The 20,023-nt window shown below is 48.6% G+C and overlaps 1 protein-coding gene across 1 annotated transcript in view; it reads right to left on the bottom strand.

Annotated features, from left to right (window-relative positions):
- The window catches only part of cacna1ba (calcium channel, voltage-dependent, N type, alpha 1B subunit, a), an 820,126-nt gene that overhangs the window by 798,519 nt on the left and 1,584 nt on the right, over nucleotides 1–20,023 (bottom strand). The window contains exon 2 of the mRNA XM_085965795.1: nucleotides 12,922–13,378. Coding sequence (XP_085821921.1) covers nucleotides 12,922–13,378 — 457 coding nt within the window. The remainder of the gene's footprint in view (nucleotides 1–12,921; nucleotides 13,379–20,023) is intronic.

Here is a 20,023-nt window from a genome sequence, read left to right as displayed (position 1 = left end):
CTACTCCTGCTCCTATCTTCTATGTTTCTATGTAAAGGAGAGAGATGTGTGGAGAGGCAAAGAAGTTTGGGGAAGGGAATTCCAGAGCTTAGGGCCTAGACAGCTGAAGGCACAGTCACCAATGGGGGCAAAGGAAATGGGAGATGCACAAGAGGCCAGGGTTGGATCGGTGACTTTAGTTTTACATTCATTTTTGTTTCACGTTTGCAAACACTCACACCATAAGACTAGATTTTCCACCTAAAATCTCCACCACCACTAATCTGCGTAAACTGTGGTTCCTCCTCAATGAGGTTTATTAATATAACGTTTATTAATATAACGATGTCTTCACCGCCATCTTCAATCTGTCATTGGCCCAGGCAGTAGTCCCTACATGCTTCAAGACCACTACCATTATTCCTGTGCCAAAACAAACGGCTGTGACGTGCCTGAACGACTATCGACCTGTCGCACTCACACCCATCATAATGAAGTGTTTCGAGAGACTGGTCCTGGCTCACATCAAAGCCAGTGTTCCCGCCTCTCTTGACCAACACCAGTTTGCCTATCGTGCAAACAGATCAACGGAGGATGCAATCACAACTGCTCTACACTCGGCACTGAATCACTTAGATGGTAAGGAGACCTACAGCAGAATGTTGTTCATAGACTACAGCTCAGCATTCAACACTATCGTCCCCAACAAGCTGGCCACCAAACTCCAAACTCTTGGCCTGAACACTTCCCTCTGCAACTGGACCCTGGACTTCCTAACAAACAGACCCCAGTCTGTCAAATTAGGTAACCACACCTCCGCCCCCCTGACCCTGAACACGGGGGCCCCACAAGGATGTGTGCTGAGCCCCCTCCTCTACTCCCTCTTCACTCACGACTGTGTGGCTGTTCATGGTCCCAACACCATCATCAAGTTTGTGGATGATACCACGGTAGTAGGCCAGATCACCAACAACGATGAGTCAGCCTACAGGGAGGAGGTCCAGCATCTCGTGAAGTGGTGCGCCAATAACAACCTGGCCCTTAACATCAAGAAAGCCAAAGAAATCATTGTGGACTTCAGGAAGTCTAAAGGCGGAAGTCACACCCCCATCCACATCAATGGGGCTGTGGTGGAAAGCTTGAAGTTCCTCGGAGTCCACATCACGGAAGACCTCTCCTGGTCCCTCAATACCTCCTCTCTGGTGAAGAAGGCCCAGCAGCGCCTATATTTCCTAAGGAGGCTGAAGGGATGTAACCTGTCACCCTGATCCTCTCTAACTTTTACCGCTGCACAATAGAGAGCATCCTGACAAACTGTATCACAGTATGGTATGGCAGCTGTAGCTACTATGACCGGAAAGCCCTGCAGCGGGTAGTCAAAACTGCCCAACGCATTACCGGCACCCGATTACCGACCATAGAGCACATATACCAGAAACGCTGTTTACGGAGGTCACGGTCCATCATCAAAGACCCTACCCACCCCAACCACAGTCTGTTCGCCCTCCTGCCATCTGGGAGACGCTACAGATGCATTCGCACCCGTACGACCAGATTTAGGAACAGCTTCTTTCCCAGGGCTGTCATCCTACTGAACTCCACAAATAAACTCTAAAGCCTGCACATCTGCCAATGCACTTTATTATGGTTATGTTTATGTTAATGTATTACAAGCCAAATGTATGTTGAATGTTTAAATGTCTTAATCTAAATGTACACTCTCGGGAGCCGCAAGCCTACATTTCGTTGTACTGCACTTGTGCACTAACAATGACAATAAAAGTTGATTTGATTTGATTGATTTGTAGATCGAATTGAACTATGAAACTCAAAAACTACATAAACACTGCAGAGAAAGACCACGTGGGTGTTGGTGAGACAGCACCTTTCAAGAACTCATGGACCTTACCAAATCCAAAATACTAATAGCTTTGCCACTTATCTATCACAATCAGGTTCACGTGTTTAAATGTAGTATTGTAGGAACGGAGGTTCCTATCGAAAAGACTGAGTTCGACTCAGGCAATTAAAACAATGAACTTTAATGGAACAAAACAGGTTTTAACTAGAAACTGCTGGAATACATCAACTACAGGTCTGCTCTCCTTGAAGGCTCCACGAGGACTGATCCTCTGGTCTGAAGGTTGACGGCATGACGTCATCACGTTCTTCCCACCATTGGGGAATCACGTGACTAACAGCATGACGTCATCACGTTGAAACCGCGCTGTAAAGGTAACTAGACATTGTACAGTCAAACAGTGTAATTAAAGGTACAGGCACAGACAGTAACTACATTGCTGTTAAAGAAATTATGTACAACCGCTCTGAGTCCTTTGGTGGCTCCGCCACATGCGCCCCCCCCAGAATTGTCTTTAACAGAAAAAGTGAGACGAGGAGGAGGTCTGACAAGTCTGTCTGATCGACTTCGATACCCTGGCAGAGGAAGTTGATGACCGGTGGTTGAGCTGGCAGTCGGTTTTGGTTGAGCAGGCACGGCGAGCGTGGTCGAGTTGGCGGGCAGCTTTGGTTGATCTGGCGCGGCGGCTGCGGGCGGTCGGCCACGTTTGGGTGGTTGAGCGACGACGACTGGGTGGTCCAGGTCCAGGTGCGCCGGCTTCAATCGGTCCACCGAGATGTGATCCGACTTTCCTCCAATGTCGACCGAAAAGGATTTGTCTCCTGGTTCAATGACGTGGAAAGGACCAGTGTAAGGGGGTTTGAGCGGATCCCAGTGAGCGTCGTGGCGGATGAACACATACTCAGCATTCTTCAGTCCCTGTGGCACGTGGGAGTTCTGTAAGCCGTGATTTGATGTAGGCACCGGAGCGAAGCATCTGGCCGCTTCCTGGTGGCTAACAAGTTGCTGGGAGGCGGACCATGGCTCTGTGGGAGAAGGGAGGAAATCCCCTGGTACTCGGAGAGGCTGGCCGTAGACGAGTTCAGCTGAGGATGATTGCAGGTCTTCTTTGAGCACCGTACAAAGACCCAAAAGGACCCATGGAAGTCTGTCCACCCATCCTGCACCTTGAAGACTGGCCCGAAGGGCGGCTTTAAGCGACCTGTGGAATCGCTCGCAAAGGCCGTTCGCCTGTGGATGATAGGCGGTGGTGCGATGAAGTTTGGGGCCGAGCCCCCGAGCTACAGTGTTCCAAAGCTCCAAGGAAAATTGTGGCCCACGGTCAGAAGAGATGTCCGCCGGTACCCCGAAACGGGCAACCCAACAGGAGATGAAAGCTCTAGCGACGTCTGCCGAAGTGGTGGAAACCAAAGGAATTGCCTCTGGCCACCTAGTGGTGCGGTCCACCATGGTGAGGAGATGAGTATAACCCCAAGAAGGCGGAAGCGGCCCCACAAGGTCCACATGCACGTGGTCGAAACGACGCTCCGGAACAGCGAACGTAGCCACTGGAGCTTTAACATGACGCTGGACTTTGGCCTTCTGGCAGACGACGCAGGTATTAGCCCAGTCACGGACATCGAGGTGCATACCTTTCCAGACGAACTTTGCCGACATAAGCCGTTGTGAAGCCTTCATCCCAGGGTGCGACAACCCGTGTATGGCATCAAACACCTTCCGGCGCCATGCGACCGGCACGATAGGTCGGGGAACGCCCATGGAAACGTCGCAAAGGAGTGTGGCACCTGTGGCCTGGAAAGTGACGTCGGTCGCTTGGAAGCTAGAGGGAACGGTTCTGTATGATTGGACCTCAGTGTCCAAGGCCTGATCTGCAGCCATGAGGGCGTAGTCGATCCCCAGGTGTACCGCGTGGACCGTCGCACGGGAGAGGCAATCCGCCACCAGGTTGTCCTTACCAGACACATGTTGAATGTCCATGGTAAATTCGGAAATAAACGTCAAGTGACATTGTTGACGAGCAGACCACGGTTCGGCGGTCCTGGCCATGGCGAACGTAAGAGGTTTGTGGTCGACAAAAGCCGTGAAGGGACGTCCTTCCAATAAGAACCGGAAATGGCGAATGGCGAGGAAAAGAGCCAGTAGCTCCCGATCGAAGTTGCTGTATTTTTTTTCATTTTTCCGTAGTTGACGGCTGAAAAACGCCAGCGGTTGCCCCGTGCCGTTGACCCACTGCTACTCTTGCACTGCACCGATGGCGTAGTCGGGCGCGTCCGTGGTAAAGGCAATGGTGGCACCTGGAAGTGGGTGCGCCAGCATGGTTGCGTTGGCCAAAGCGCTCTTGGTGTTGACAAACGCCTGGTCCATCTCGGCTGTCCAGCTGATTGGATCCTTACCGGACTTGCCCGTACAAGGGTTGCATAAGCTGAGCCACCTTCGGGACAAAACGGTGGGAGAAGTTGACCATCCCCAGGAACTCTTGCAAGGCCTTGACGGTTGGTGGGCGCGGGAAAGAGGTAACCGCTTCCACCTTCGTCATTAAGGGGACGGCGCCGTCCGATGTTATGCGGTGTCCCAAGAAATCGATCTGCTGCAGGCCGAACTGGCACTTGGCCGGGTTGATGATTAAACCGTGCTGGCTGAGGCGCGTGAAGAGGGAACGCAAATGGGAGATGTGCTCTTCCTTGCTAGCACTGGCGATGAGAATATCGTCAAGGTAGACGAAGATGAAGCGTAGGTCTTGGAGCACGGAGTCCATTAAACGCTGGAACGCCTGCGCTGCGTTCTTCAAGCCAAACGGCATCCGCAGGAACTCAAAGAGGCCAAAAGGGGTGATGACTGCAGTTTTCGGGACGTCTTGCGGGTGCACGAGAACCTGGTGATATCCCCGGACGAGGTCGACTTTAGAAAAGATAGAATTTCCCGCCAAATGGGCCGAGAAATCCTGAATATGCGGAATCGGGTACCGATCCAGAGTGGTGGCGTCGTTTAGGCGTCGGTAGTCACCGCTTGGCCGCCAGTTGCTGCCCGGTTTCGGAACAATATGCAGAGGCGAGGACCAGGGACTATTGGATCATCGAATGATCCCGAGCCGCTCCATCGTGTCGAACTCCGCTTTTGCAGCCGCGAGCTTGCCGGGTTCGAGCCTTCTAGCCCGCGCAGAAACCGGGGAGCCAGTCGTGGTGATATGATGTTCAACACCATGCTTTGTTGCCGAGGAGGAGAAAGTGGGCCTTGTCAGCTCCGGAAACTCTCTGAGGAGCCGAGTGAAGTCATCCAGAGGAGGGAAGGCGCAGGCAATAGAGCGCGACACGGAGGTACCGTGGTAGCACGGAATCGAGTGGAGGGTAACCGCGTTGATCAGCCAGTGGTGCCGGACATCGACGAGGAGGCTGTTGGCACACAGAAAATCCGCCCCTAGGATGGCCTGTGAGACTGTGGCCGTGACGAATTCCCAAAAGAAGCGCTGACCGCCGAAACAGACTTCGACCCGCCGCTTTCAGAAAGTTCGAATTGCTGCGCCATTAGCCGCTACGAGGGAAAAACCGAGGTTTCCAGCCTGCATATCGAGCTTCGACGCAGGTAGAATGCTACACTGCGCCCCAGTGTCACAATGAAAACGTCAGCCCAATAGGGAATCGGTGATATAAAGAAGTTTCCCCGTAGATCCGACGGCCATCGCAACTGCGGAACACCTGTTAGACCCGGTCCTCCTTCACCAGGAACGCTGCAGGAGCTTTGTTGGTTTTGTTGGGGCGAAAAACTGCAGGGGGAGCGGCAGCATCGTGCTTTCGCGCCAAAACGGGTGTGGTAGGAGCACCAGCCCACTGTAGGAGGAGCTGGAACCGCGTCTGTGGGGGATGAGCGCCTCGTGGCCGCGCAGCACTGCTGGGTTACCGTGAAAATCTTATCGGCTTCAGCAGCAAGCTCGGCGCAGTCTGTAATGTCGGATCTGGCTAGGGCAGCCTGTACCTGCTCAGGCATTTGGTAGAGGAAAAGCTCCCGGAAGAGGAAGCACCCAAGAGCGTGAGCACTTGGCTCATGAGCTTGGACGGTTTGGAGTCCCCGAGGCCGGGCATCATGATGAGCCGGCGAGCGCGCTCTGACTTCGAGAGCCCGAAGACCTGAAGCAACCGCGCCTTAATTGCATCATACTTGCTGTCAGTAGGAGGACTACCGAGGAGGCTGATGATCCGTGATGCAGTTGCTTTGTCGAGGGTGGAGACCACGTAATAATAACGGGTCTGATCCGCGACGATGTTCCTGATGGCGAACTGGGCTTCAGCCTGGATAAACCAGGCGTCTGGTTGTTGCTCCCAGAACTGTGGCAGTTTCAGCGTGACGGCGTTCATGTCCATGATGAATCTTCCACGAAAATTGTTCATAGAAATCGGGGTCACCAATGTAGGAACGGAGGTTCCTATCGAAAAGACTGAGTTCGACTCAGGCAATTAAAACAATGAACTTTAATGGAACAAAACAGGTTTTAACTAGAAACTGCTGGAATACATCAACTACAGGTCTGCTCTCCTTGAAGGCTCCACGAGGACTGATCCCCTGGGCTGAAGGCTGACGTCATCACGTTCTTCCCGCCATTGGGGAATCACGTGACTAATGGCATGACGTCATCACGTTGAAACCGTGCTGTAAAGGTAACTAGACATTGTACAGTCAAACAGTGTAATTAAAGGTACAGGCACAGACAGTAACTACACTGCTGTTAAAGGAATTATGTACAACTGCTCTGAGTCCTTTGGTGGCTCCGCCACAGTATCACATCTCAAAACTTGGAAGGATCTTTGGTCCCATCATGTCTCTTTCAACCCAAGGTGGACATAATATTTACATTGGGTACAGGGACACACGAGCTGGTCAAAAGAAACGTTTTAGGCTCTTAACACAGACAGCTGTCAAATCCTAGGTCCTGGGCTATCGTTCATTCAAGTCAGACCAGATCCAATTCATAAATAAAATATGGTCAATTGTTTCAACTTTAATCAGTACAATAGCCTCTTAATGCTTTTAGGCTTCTCCAAATCTTAAATTTGATTGTCACAAGTTCTTCATTTCCTATTTCTCAAATTGTACCCAAATCCTTACATCAATCTACAATCCATTAAATGCAACTTTTTATAAAGAATTAGGCATGTGTGATAAAAAATATCTATGCATGTGAGGAGATAGAGGCAAATGGCAGTGTCTGGGGTAAACACAAACACAACAGTCTGACTCGTGCTATGGGAAAGGATAGTAGCAGGCTACCAGTATACAGATATGGTAGGTTCTTTTTATTCATTCATGGGATGTGGATGTCGCTGGCAAGGCCAGTACTTATTGCCCATCCCTAATTGCCCCTGAAAAAAAGTGGTGGTGAGCTGCCTTCTTGAACCGCTGCAGTCCGTGAGGTGAAGGTACTCCCTCAGCGCTGTTGGGGAGCAGTTCCAGGGTTTTGACCCAGTGACAATGAAGGAACGCGAGAGACTCGGAGGTGGTGGTGTTTCCATGTGTCTGTTGCCCTTGTCCTTCTAGGTGGTGGAGGTGGCGGGTTTGGGAGGTGTAGCATGGTGATTATGATATTGAACTAGCAACCCAGAGGTTGCGAGTTCTAAATTCCCACCGTGGGATGGGGAAGTGGAAAAATGATGACGAAAACCTGCTGGATTATTGTAAAATAATCCAACTGCTTCATTCGTTTGTAAAGAAACTTGTATCGGTAAGAAACGAGACCTTACCAGCATCACCCATATCCATGGGCCAAGAGGAGGAAACAGTGCAAACTGGCAGTTCCTGACATCAGGAGACCAGATTAACTGGTGATGTATCTGATTTGCTGCTTTTGGGACCTGTCTACACAAATTGCCTGCCATGTTTACCTATCAAACAATAGTAACTACGCTTCAGAAGTAATTCATTGGATATGAAGCATTTTGGGCCATGCTGGGGACAAGAAAGCCACTATACAGATGCAAGTTTGTTCTTTTGTTGAGTTGCACATGTTGGCAAGAGTGCACCTGGGCAGGTGATTTTTGATTGCTTCTCTGGATCTTTCCCTCATCTGCTCGAAGTACACTGTTCCTTCCACACATTCTTCCTCCTTCTTGCAACACTATCTCCTATTCCAATTCATTTTTGCCGAAAAACCGCAGAACTGTGCAACTTCCATCAATCATCCTTGCATTCCATAATTAAAAGGTGTTAAAACCCAAGCTCGATATCCCCCAAGTACTGCATTAAGGGCATTGAGCCTTCACCTGCGTTTCTTCATTCAAGTTATAAAGAGTTATAATTTAAAGCTCCCTAAAACACACAATAAATGAGAATCCACAATAATCAGAATTATATTATAATCCAGCACTTGCATTTGGTCAGTAAAGTGCATCTTGGATTATTTGCTTCAACCCATGTCACTGGTGTGGTAAACCACTTTTATCGTTACACTATAGTTATCACTGTTGTATTGTTATCACCGTTATCACTGTTGTATCACGATACGAGGTCGCCTCTTGTCGCGCTGTTATACCTGGGCTGACCACCTCCGACTCCGCCCATGGCTCCACCTACCTGCCCAGGTATAAAGGTAGTCGACTGGCTGGTATTCCTCCTTGTTGGACCCGATCACCCACGAGGGTGGGCTCTGTTATTTAGTCAATAAAAACCTTTAGTTACGTTCCTAACTCGTCGCTTTTTATTGGACGAATTGATAGGTATATCAATTTTATTGACTAAATTTTAAAGATGTCTACTACTGGCCAGCCAGAAGCCCTCCCAGAAGCACAGCCACACCAGCCGGCTTGGCTGCAAGCCCTCAAACCACCGTACCTGGATCTAAACCCACAGGCAGCAAACGCAGCCCTCAACTTCAAACACTGGCTGGACTGCTTCGAATCCTACCTGGAAGAATCCGGCGCCCCGCAGAGATCCAAACTAAGACTTCTGAACGCCCAAGCGAGCCCGAGAGTATACGCACTCATCCAGGACACGACTACGTACGAGGCCGCTATCAACCTACTGAAACAGCAGTACCGCAGCCCGGTAAATTACATGTGCACCAGGCACCTCCTAAGATCCCGCCCGCAACAGCCAGGAGAGTCTGTAGCTGAATTTTTACGGGCGCTAAGAGCACTCGGCAGGAACTGTGACTTTAAAGCGGTGACGGCTGTTGAAAATACGGAAGATAATATCCGCGATGCCTTTGTGAAAGGCCTACGGTCCGACTACTCACGGCAAAGACTGCTTGAAGCTAAAGACCTCGACCTGGACAAAGCTGAAGCCCTCGCTCTCTCCCTGGAGGTGGCCCATCAGGACCAGGAGGCGTTTTCCAGGTACTGCTCGCGACCCTGGGACTCGGGCCCGACCCCTACCGCAATACCCTTCGCAGCGCCGCCCCCAGGACCTACCTCAGCGTCGGCGTCCCGGACCCGACCGGGCCCGCCACCCCCGGTACCGGCTCCGACATTGGGCACCCGCGATCGGGCCGCCGGCTGCTTCTTTTGCGGCCAGGAGAAGCACCCGAGGTCGCGCTGCCCAGCCAGGAACTCTACCTGCACAACCTGCAGGAAGAAAGGCCATTTCTCTAAGGCCTGCAGGAGCGGATCTTCAGAGGCCAGCAGTGCCTCATGCGAACTGTGGGGGCGGCCATCTTCTTTCACGGCAACTGAGGCCAGTATCCCCACACGTGAGTCATGGGGCGGCCATCTTTGATCAAGGCAACCGACCCCAATAGTGCCTCATGTGAGTTATGGGGGCAGCCATCTTCTCCGCCATTTTGTCCTACCTCGTGGGAGACGCCATTTTACCCACCACGCCCGACTGCCACCGGGCCACCGGGCCCCCGGACCCGACGACCGCCTCGCCCGCAGACGACAACGACTCGCTTACCTACATGCTAGCCTCCGTCACTCTGGATCAAGCCCGCCCACACCACCTGTCCAAGTCGATGATGGACATCAAAGTAAACGGCCACGCCACGACCTGCCTGTTCGACAGCGGAAGCACGGAGAGCTTCATCCACCCAGACACGGTGAGCCACTACTCCCTCCCTGTCCTGCCAACGCGCAACCGAATCTCGATGGCATCGAGGTCCCACGCCACGGACATTAGCGGCTACTGTGCTGTGACCTTGTCGGTTAAGGGTACAGAGTATAAAAACTTTAAACTCCTCGTCCTCCCCCAGCTCTGCGCTGCCGTCCTACTAGGGCTGGACTTCCAATCCCACCTCCAAAGTGTAACCCTAGCATACGGTGGACCCCTCCCCCCACTCACAGTCGACAACCAGCGAAGGTTAAACCGCCCACCGCGTAACACCTGCAGCCTATCCACCCTCAAGGTGCCGCCACCTTCCCTGTTCGCTAACCTCACCCCCGACTGCAAACCCGTCGCTACCAAGAGCAGGCGGTACAGCGCTGGGGACAGAGCTTTCATTAGCTCTGAGGTGCAGCGTCTCCTGAAGGAGGGCATCATCAAGGGGAGCAACAGCCCCTGGCGTGCCCAGGTCGTGGTCGTTAAGACCGGCGATAAAAATCGCCTGGTCATCGACTACAGCCAGACCATAAACAGATACACCCAGCTGGACGCATACCCCCTTCCCCGCATATCTGACATGGTCAATCAGATTGCACAATACCGCGTATTCTCGACCATCGACCTTAAGTCAGCCTACCACCAACTCCCTATCCACCCCGAGGACCGCCAGTACACCGCCTTCGAGGCGAATGGGTGCCTATACCACTTCCTTAGGGTCCCCTTCGGTGTCACCAACGGGGTCTCGGTCTTCCAAAGGGAGATGGACCGGATGGTTGACCAGAACGGACTGCAGGCCACATTCCCCTACCTAGATAACGTCACCATCTGCGGCCGCGACCGGCAGGACCACGACGTGAATCTGGAGAAATTCCTCCGTACAGCCCAACGGCTGAACCTCACCTACAATAAGGAGAAATGTGTGTTTAACGCCTCGCGCCTTGCCATCCTTGGCTGTGTAGTAGAGAACGGACTCATCGGCCCCGACCCCGAAAGAATGCGCCCCCTCATGGAGCTACCCCTCCCCCACTGCCCTAAGGCACTTAAGAGAACCCTGGGGCTCTTCGCCTACTATGCCCAATGGGTGCCCAATTATGCGGACAAAGCCAGACCCCTCATGAAGTCCACATCCTTCCCCCTTACGGAGGAAGCGTGCGCAGCCTTCTCCCTCATTAAGGGAGACATTGCCAAGGCCACTATGCACGCAGTGGATGAGTCCATCCCCTTCCAAGTCGAGAGCGATGCATCTGACTTCGCCCTAGCCGCCACCCTTAACCAGGAGGGGAGACCGGTGGCCTTCTTCTCAAGGACCCTACAGGGCCCTGAGATCCGACACTCGTCGGTCGAGAAGGAGGCCCAGGCGATTGTGGAGGCGGTACGACGCTGGAGGCACTACCTGGCAGGCAAACGATTTACCCTCCTTACCGACCAACGTTCGGTCGCTTTTATGTTTAATAACAAGCTGAGGGGCAAAATCAAGAATGACAAGATCTTGAGGTGGAGAATCGAGCTCTCCACCTACGATTATGATATCTTGTACCGGCCAGGTAAGCTGAACGAACCCCCCGATGCTCTGTCACGAATTACATGCGCCAGCGCGCAAAGTGATAGACTTCAGACCCTCCACAACGACCTCTGCCACCCCGGGGTCACCAGACTTTACCACTTCATTAAGGCCCGCAACCTGCCCTACTCCATCGAGGAGGTCAGGACCATAACCAGGAACTGCCAGACCTGCGCCGAGTGCAAACCGCACTTCTTTAGGCCGGACAGAGCAAGCCTGATCAAGGCCACCCGCCCCTTCGAGCGCCTGAGCATCGACTTTAAGGGGCCCCTCCCGTCCTCTGACCGTAATGTGTACTTCCTCAACATTGTTGATGAGTACTCCCGTTTCCCCTTTGCCTTCCCCTGCCCAGACATGACCAGTACCACGGTCATTAAATGCCTGAACGACCTCTTCGCCTTGTTCGGGTTCCCAAACTATATACATAGTGACCGGGGCTCCTCTTTCATGAGCGAGGAACTCCGTCAGTTCCTACTAGCGAGAGGTATTGCAGCAAGTAGGACCACCAGCTACAACCCCCAAGGGAACGGCCAGGTGGAAAGAGAGAACGCGACGGTATGGAAGGCCGTCCTCTTAGCCTTAAAGTCTAAGGGCCTCCCAACCTCCCGCTGGCAGGAAGTCCTCCCGACAGCGCTGCACTCCATCCGGTCACTACTTTGCACTGCCGTTAACGCCACCCCCCATGAACGAATGTTTGTTTTCCCCAGGAAGTCGACTACGGGAACCACTCTACCAACCTGGCTGACCTCTCCGGGGCCCGTCTTGCTGCGAAAGCACGTGAGGGCCCATAAAACAGACCCCCTGGTCGAAAGGGTGAACCTCCTGCACGCCAACCCCCAGTACGCCTACGTGGCTTACCCAGACGGGCGGGAGGACACTGTCTCCTTACGAGACCTCGCACCCTCGGGCACTCCGGAGACACCACCTTTACCCCCCCCCACCACCCCCCCAATTCCAGCCCAGGTAGACGGCATGCCGGAACCCCACGAGCCTTCGCCGACCACGCAGACACCAGCACTAACACCGGATAATGCAGCACCGCCGCTGCGACGATCGGAGAGGCTTACGAGGCCTCCGGACAGATTGACATACCAGAACTGGTAGTACACTTCACCCCGCCGGACTCAAATCTAAACAAGGGGTGAATGTGGTAAACCACTTTTATCGTTACACTATAGTTATCACTGTTGTAGTTATCACCGTTATCACTGTTGTATCACGATACGAGGTCGCCTCTTGTCGCGCTGTTATACCTGGGCTGACCACCTCCGACTCCGCCCATGGCTCCACCTACCTGCCCAGGTATAAAGGTAGTCGACTGGCTGGTATTCCTCCTTGTTGGACCCGATCACCCACGAGGGTGGGCTCTGTTATTTAGTCAATAAAAACCTTTAGTTACGTTCCTAACTCGTCGCTTTTTATTGGACGAATTGATAGGTATATCAACTGGTAAAACTAACCAACAGGAAAAAATATTAGAAATTGTTTCTTTCAAGCTTACCCCAATCTTGGACTCTTCTGTTTGGGTCTGTGGTGTTCGTACATTTTACTTTGTGGAGACTGATGAATGTTCTTGTGCTGGACGAAGGATTGTTGGTCACTGCTTAGGGGTAGGTTGTGTTTGCATATTCCACGTGTTCTGGTTACGCTGTTGTTCCGAGGGGCCTGATCGAAGTCTTGGAGCTCTTGATTGACAGGTTCATAGCATCTCATGTTGTAATCATCTTCTGAGCTTAATGATGTATTTGGGTTTATATTCTCTTCCCTCTCCTGTAGCTCATAAATGGCATGATAGTAAGTTATGGGCTCAGAAGAGGCACACACGTCCTTTTCATCCAGAGTTGCAGTCATTTCTCGATCACCCTTCAGCCTCTCAGTTTGACTGGATGCTGTACGAGACCAGGCTCCACCAGGTGCAGTCCCCCTTCTCAGCATGTTCCAGGTAAAATGGCGCACAGCTGAAAAGCAAGAATCGAGGCATTTGTCAAAATACATCTTACAGTTTATCAATACAAAGTAAATTGTCCACAAATACAGCTCCAACTTGTGTCCATAGTACTCGCACAGAAATTACCATTTATTAGGCAGCTTTCACGGTGCTGCAAATCAAGACAGAGACACAGACAGAGAGAAAGACAACAAGAGGCCGACCCCAGGCCACACCAGACGAATGAAGGTTGAGGTCGTCCTGCAGGAAGGGGAACCACCTTCCTAGAGACAGTACCCCATCACCCCAGATGCGCAAGGAGCAATTAGAGAAACTGATGCAGAAAATGTAGAGGTGAAACAATGGGAGTATCTGGCTCAGTAGGAATGGGCTGTCTCAGAATTGATGGGATGTTCTGTGAAAAGTTAAAATGTGGGAGTTGTAAGCATGGTCTTAAAGGGATGAGGAATGGGACTTAGAATGTTGAAGATGTTGAGAGAGGCAGTTACAGCAGTTCCGAAGGGTGAACTGAGCAAAGGACCGGGACTCTCGACTGAATCTTCAGCGTTCCCTTCACCCTTTATTCTAGGTCATTACACCCCTCCCATACACTGGAGAAAAGTGTTGAGTTGTGCAGGAGTTAACAGGCTTGGTTGAGGACACGGACTGTGAGTTTTGAATCAGTGCAGAATGGGATTCAATAGAAAATATCAGAAATTGAAAATTGGTTTAAGTGAAAAGGGATAAAAATAGTTTATAATGGAACAAAGGAGAAAAGGGAAGATCACGTCTCTCTTCTAGTCGACAGGTTTTTTGTTTTCAGTGTGAACGTTAATTTTTTTATAAAGCATGTGTGAATATTAGTATGGCAGTGGCTCCTTTTTCAAGTGGTACTGTTTAGTTTAAGATGTCGATCGGAGTTAAATTGGAGCTATTGAGGTTAAGTAATCTATTAAATTGTGAAAACCAGACTTTTATTGTGGCCACGGTGAAAACCTCTAGTTCCAGACATGAGTCAGTCATTCACATCAATTAATTGGCATTTAAAAAAAGTTTCTGACCAATTTCAAGTCTGGTACTAGAATGTGTGACCGGGGGAAAAAAAAGGGGAAATGCTGCTGCTGTGTGTATGATAATGATGTCTGATGATTTTACCTACATAATTGAATTGATCAGGATCTCTAAGTTTTAAAGGCACATAAACTTGGCAAAATTAATAGTCTTATAGCTTATAATGTTGCGAAGAATAGTATTAAGCCCGAGGAGTGGGAGAGCTTTAGAAAACAGCAAAGGATGACCAAAAAATTGAAAAATGGGAGAAAATAGAATGAGAGTAAATTAGCAAGAAATATAAAAACAGGTTGCAAGAGCTTCTACAAGTATGTAAAAAGGAATAGTGTAGCAAAAGTAAGCATTGGTCCCTTAAAGGCTGAGACAGGGGAAATTATGGGGAATAAGGAAATGGCAGAGACTTTAAACAAATATTTTGTATCTGTCTTCACAGTAGAAGGCACAAAAAAGCATACCAAAATAGTGGGGAACTAAGGGGCTAATGAGAGCGAGGAACTTCAAAGTAATTAAGAGCAGTAAAGAAAAAGTAATTGAGAAACTAATGGGGCTAAAAGCCAACACATTCCCTGGATCTGATGGCCTACATACAAAGATTCTAAAAGAGGTAGCTGCAGAGATCTTCCAAAATTCCCGAGATTCTAGAATGGTCCCAGCGGATTGGAAGGTAGAAAATGTAAACCCGCTATTCAAGAAAGAAGGGAAGAGAGAAAACAGGTAACTGCAGGCCAATTAGCCTGACATCAGTCATCAGGAACATGCTGGAATCCATTATTAAGGAAATGGTAACAGCACACTGAGAGAAACATATGATTAAACAGAGTCAACATGGTTTGATGAAAGGGAAATCATGTTTAACAAATTTATTCCAGTTTTTTTGAGGACGTAATGAGCAGGGTAGAAAAAGGGATTTCCAAAAGACATTCGATAAGGTGCCACATAAAAGGTTACTACGCAAGATAAGGGCTCATAGGGTTGGGGGTAATATATTACCATGGATAGAGGATTGGTTAACAGATAGAAAACAAAGAGTAGGGATAAACGGGTCATTTTTGGGTTGGCAGGCTGTAACTAGTGGGGTGCCGCAAGGATCAGTGCTTGGGCCTCAGCTATTTACATTCTATATTAATGACTTAGATGAAGGGACTGAGTGCAATGTATCCAAGGTTGCTGATGATGCACAGCTAGTTGGGAAAGTAAGCTCTGAGGAAGACACAAAGAGCCTGTAAAGGAATATAGACAGGTTAAGTGAGTGGGCAATAAGGTGGCAGATGGAGTATAATGTGGGGAAATGTGAGGTTATTCACTTTGGTGGGAAGAATAAGAAAACAGAATATTTTTTTAAATGGTGAGAAACGATTAAATGTTGGTGTTGAGAGATTTAGGTGTCCTCGTACAGGAAACACAAAGTTAGCATACAGATACAGCAAGCAATTAGGAAGGCAAATAGCATGTTGGCCTTTATTGCAAGGGGGATGAAGTACAAAAGTAAGGAAGTCTTACTACAATTGTACAGGGCTTTGGCGAGACCACACCTGGAGTACCGTGCACAGTTTTGGTCTCCTTATCTGAGGATAGACATACTTGCCTTAGAGGCGGTGCAACCTAAGGTCACTAGATTGATCACTGGGATGAGAAGGTTGTCCTATGAGGAGAGATAGAGTAGATTGGCCTATACTCTCTGGAGTTTAGAAGAATGAGAGGTGATCTCATTGAAACATAAAAGATTCTGAGGGGGATTGACAGGGTAGATGCTGAGAGGTTGTTTCCCCTGGCTGCAGAGTCTAGAACTAGGGGGCATAGTCTCATGATAAAGGGTCAGCCATTTAAGACTGAGATGAGGAGGAATTTCTTCACTCAGAGGATTGTGAAACTTTGGAATTCTCTACCCCAAAGGCTTGTGGATGCTGAATCGTTGAGTATATTCAAGGCTGAGATAGGTAGATTTTTGGACTCTAGGGAAATCAAGGGTTATGGGGATCAGGCGGGAAAGTGGAGGTGAGGTCAAAGATCAGCCATGATCTTATTGAATGGCAAAGCAGGCTCGAAGGCCTACTCCTGCTCCTAATTCTTATGTTATGTTTTCAGAGTCCGAGTCTGCAGCAATCTTACTTCGACCCTAATCGTGCTGCTATTTGGAAGAAAGAGATGTGGAAATGGAGCAACAAGGTTTCCATGGCTTTGGAATTTGAAGTCAAGCAATTGCTGTGGACATTAACCATCACACTGCTGAAATTGAGAACTCTCGTACAACTTTGGATCAGATTGGACATGTGAGCTCATGGGAGTTGTTGGTCAGATGGAGCCAGACAGTGTGATGAACAAACGATACACCCTGTTCTTATGCTGATGCCGTTTCAGTTAATTGGGTTCGTAATTTTGATTTACTACAGATGTCATGTTCGAAAACAACTGGACAATGCTGTTGAACAAGCTAAAATGACTATACAGATGTTACCCAGATAACACTTGGCAGAAAGGACAAACAGAAGTGGGGGAATGTGGGAGCCAAAGTCTGTATTACCCAGGTACCTCGCTATTCTTTCTGGTCTGTGTGAGACCAGCACATAATGAGTTAACATTTAAAACAGCTTTCTGCTGAGCATGGTTTGTAAATTGTATAAGGGGATTTTAAAGCAAGTATATCTTCAGAGGAGAGTAAAATAGTAGAATGTGCAAGAGTCAGTCAGCCATATCTGTAATGGTCTGGAATATGTCAGCTTGGTCACTTGTGTTTAGGGGAATGGGAAGTTTATGACAGCAATAAAACCGTAAGAATTAAGTGCATGTTTCTTGAGTTTATGCTGTTATTCTGTTGTCATTTGTATGTATCTTTGATGTACTATGATTTATTTGTAGTATACATGGAATGTAGTGAAAATAGGTATTAGAAATGTAAGAGAACACGGTTTAGTAGCTCATACTGGAAATATGAGCACATGATGTCTCAACAGCAACTCGCTCTCATACTGGAATGGTATAGCATGGAAAGACCCGCACTCTCATACTGCAATGGTATAGCATGGAAAGACCCGAGCTCTCATGCTGGAATGGTATAGCATGGAAAGACCCGAGCTCTCATGCTGGAATGGTATAGCATGGAAAGACCCGAGCTCTCATGCTGGAATGGTATAGCATGGAAAGACCCGAGCTCTCATACTGGAATGGTATAGCATGGAAAGACCCGAGCTCTCATGCTGGAATGGTATAGCATGGAAAGACCCGAGCTCTCATGCTGCAATGGTATAGCATGGAAAGACCCGAGCTCTCATACTGCAATGGTATAGCATGGAAAGACCCGAGCTCTCATACTGGAATGGTATAGCATGGAAAGACCCGAGCTCTCATGCTGGAATGGTATAGCATGGAAAGACCCGAGCTCTCATACTGGAATGGTATAGCATGGAAAGACCCGAGCTCTCATGCTGGAATGGTATAGCATGGAAAGACCCGAGCTCTCATACTGGAATGGTATAGCATGGAAAGACCCGAGCTCTCATACTGCAATGGTATAGCATGGAAAGACCCGAGCTCTCATACTGGAATGGTATAGCATGGAAAGACCCGAGCTCTCATGCTGCAATGGTATAGCATGGAAAGACCCGAGCTCTCATGCTGGTTTTGTCAAGTATGAAAATACCTGTGAGCTTGCAGTGGAATCATAAACATGTCTCACAGAAACTATACTGGTTGTGGAGAGCATGGAGTTTCAATAAAGATCTGATCCTGTATTATTACAACTGAGTGTCTGTAATCTGGCATTTAAAGTAACGAAATAAAAAGAAAAAAAGCAGTCCAGAGGCATAGAGAGAGACAGACAGAGAGGCGGAGAGACAGACAGGCAGAGAGACACACATACAGAGAGAGACGTAGACAGAGGGGCAGACAGACGGACAGGTAGAAAAAGACAAACACACACAGAGACAGAGATAGGCAGAAGATATATAATACCTTTATTCTACTTCGCTGGTGCGGGTAGCAATGGGTGGGGTCGTTGTACCAGTCTGTTGAGGTTAGGCATCTGATGTTTAACGTTAAATGACCATCATCAAAGCACACGAATAACAAGGCCTGGACTACTCAACTATTGGTCAACCAATGCAGCAATGAGGAAAGCTGGACAGGACTTGTTTTTTTTTCCCAAATCTAATTACAAAAACACAGTCACCACCACGTAAACCGCCCACGTTTAAATCGGGCAAAAGGCACAAATCATTTCCCGTTACAGTCATTTACAAAGTTGCCACGCACAGCGTGTTAAGCGCTTCGTGTATTTCAGGCAGAAACAGGTGTTCACTCAGTATTCACCCCTTGTGGTGCGAGTCCCCTGTACACTTAATCACCTCTAGCTGGCGCCAGGCTTCCGCTTGAGCACCGAGCGCAAGAACAAAGTGCATCGCACCGCATTAAAGGGCCAAAGCATCCGACGTATAACCTTACATAAATACAGAAAATGCTGGCAATACAGCATCTGCAGTTCTGACGAAAGGTCATCGACCTGAAACGTTAACTCGGTTTCTCTCTCCACAGATGCTGCCTGACCTGCTGAGTATTTCCAGCATTTTCTGTTTTTATTTCAGATTTCCAGCATCCGCAGTATTTTACTTTTGTATTTGAGAAAATCTTTCATCTCCGCTGTAGTGGGACCACCTATCCTGACCACTGTCCCTCGTTTGTTTTTCAGTTTTCTGTCTACACCCAAGGAATATGCTAAAATATCCAAAATCATTCACTTACTTCTACAAAAGGAATAGCTGGGAGTTGATAACTTAAAAAATCTACATAGCTGTCTATATTTTAGCATGAAATCTATTGCGTTGATATTTCAGTTCTTCTGAACATCGAGTGTTGCAGAGGGTGGGGATAAACCATCCAACACGGAAAGCGCGCAAATCATGAGCACCAACAGCAACTGCTGTAAGCAGTGGGGACTGTATATAAGTTTCCAGGCCTTATAAATCAAGAGGAGAAGTTGACGGAAGAGGAATTACAATAAGAACTTAAACTGGTATGGAATGAGAAAAGGAATTCTCAACATCCACAGAAATACGTAGTACTTAAAAAAAAAAAAAAAAAAAATTAAGCTGGGAGATCATTTAAGTGAAAACTCTCAATTTCTCCAAACTGTTTTGGGCAAAAGACCCTTGGCCGACCACGAGAACAACAACTTGTATTTATATAGCACCTTTAACGTAAAATGTCTCAAGGCGCTTCACAGAAAATGCAAAATGAGTTAAAACCCGTTATCTCTGCCTTTGAGCCTTTTAAAGTTCTGGGCTCACATTCTATCTGAATCTTCATTTGTCAATGATAACCAGTTCAATTCAGACACAATTTAGTGTTTTAAATTTTGCAATAATATTTATTGCTCCTTAAACCCTTCTCCAATGTACCAGCATTAGTTTGAAGAGGTAGTGTGCCAAATTGCTCAGAATATTCTAAATATGACTTTAACGAGGTTGCAATATAATAATGCATCAAATATGCACTGTGATCCTGACATTTCTTTAGCAGCTCACAGTTTTACAAAAGTAATCTTCATTAAAAGGAAAGCAAAATACTGCGAATACTAGATATCAGAAATAAAAGAAACAGAAAATGCTGGACT

Source organism: Somniosus microcephalus, chromosome 23 (assembly GCF_052327205.1).
Source record: "Somniosus microcephalus isolate GS21.2 chromosome 23, FLI_Smic_1.0, whole genome shotgun sequence".
NCBI classification, from domain to species: Eukaryota; Metazoa; Chordata; class Chondrichthyes; order Squaliformes; family Somniosidae; genus Somniosus; species Somniosus microcephalus.
This window is presented reverse-complemented; position numbering and strand designations above follow the sequence as displayed.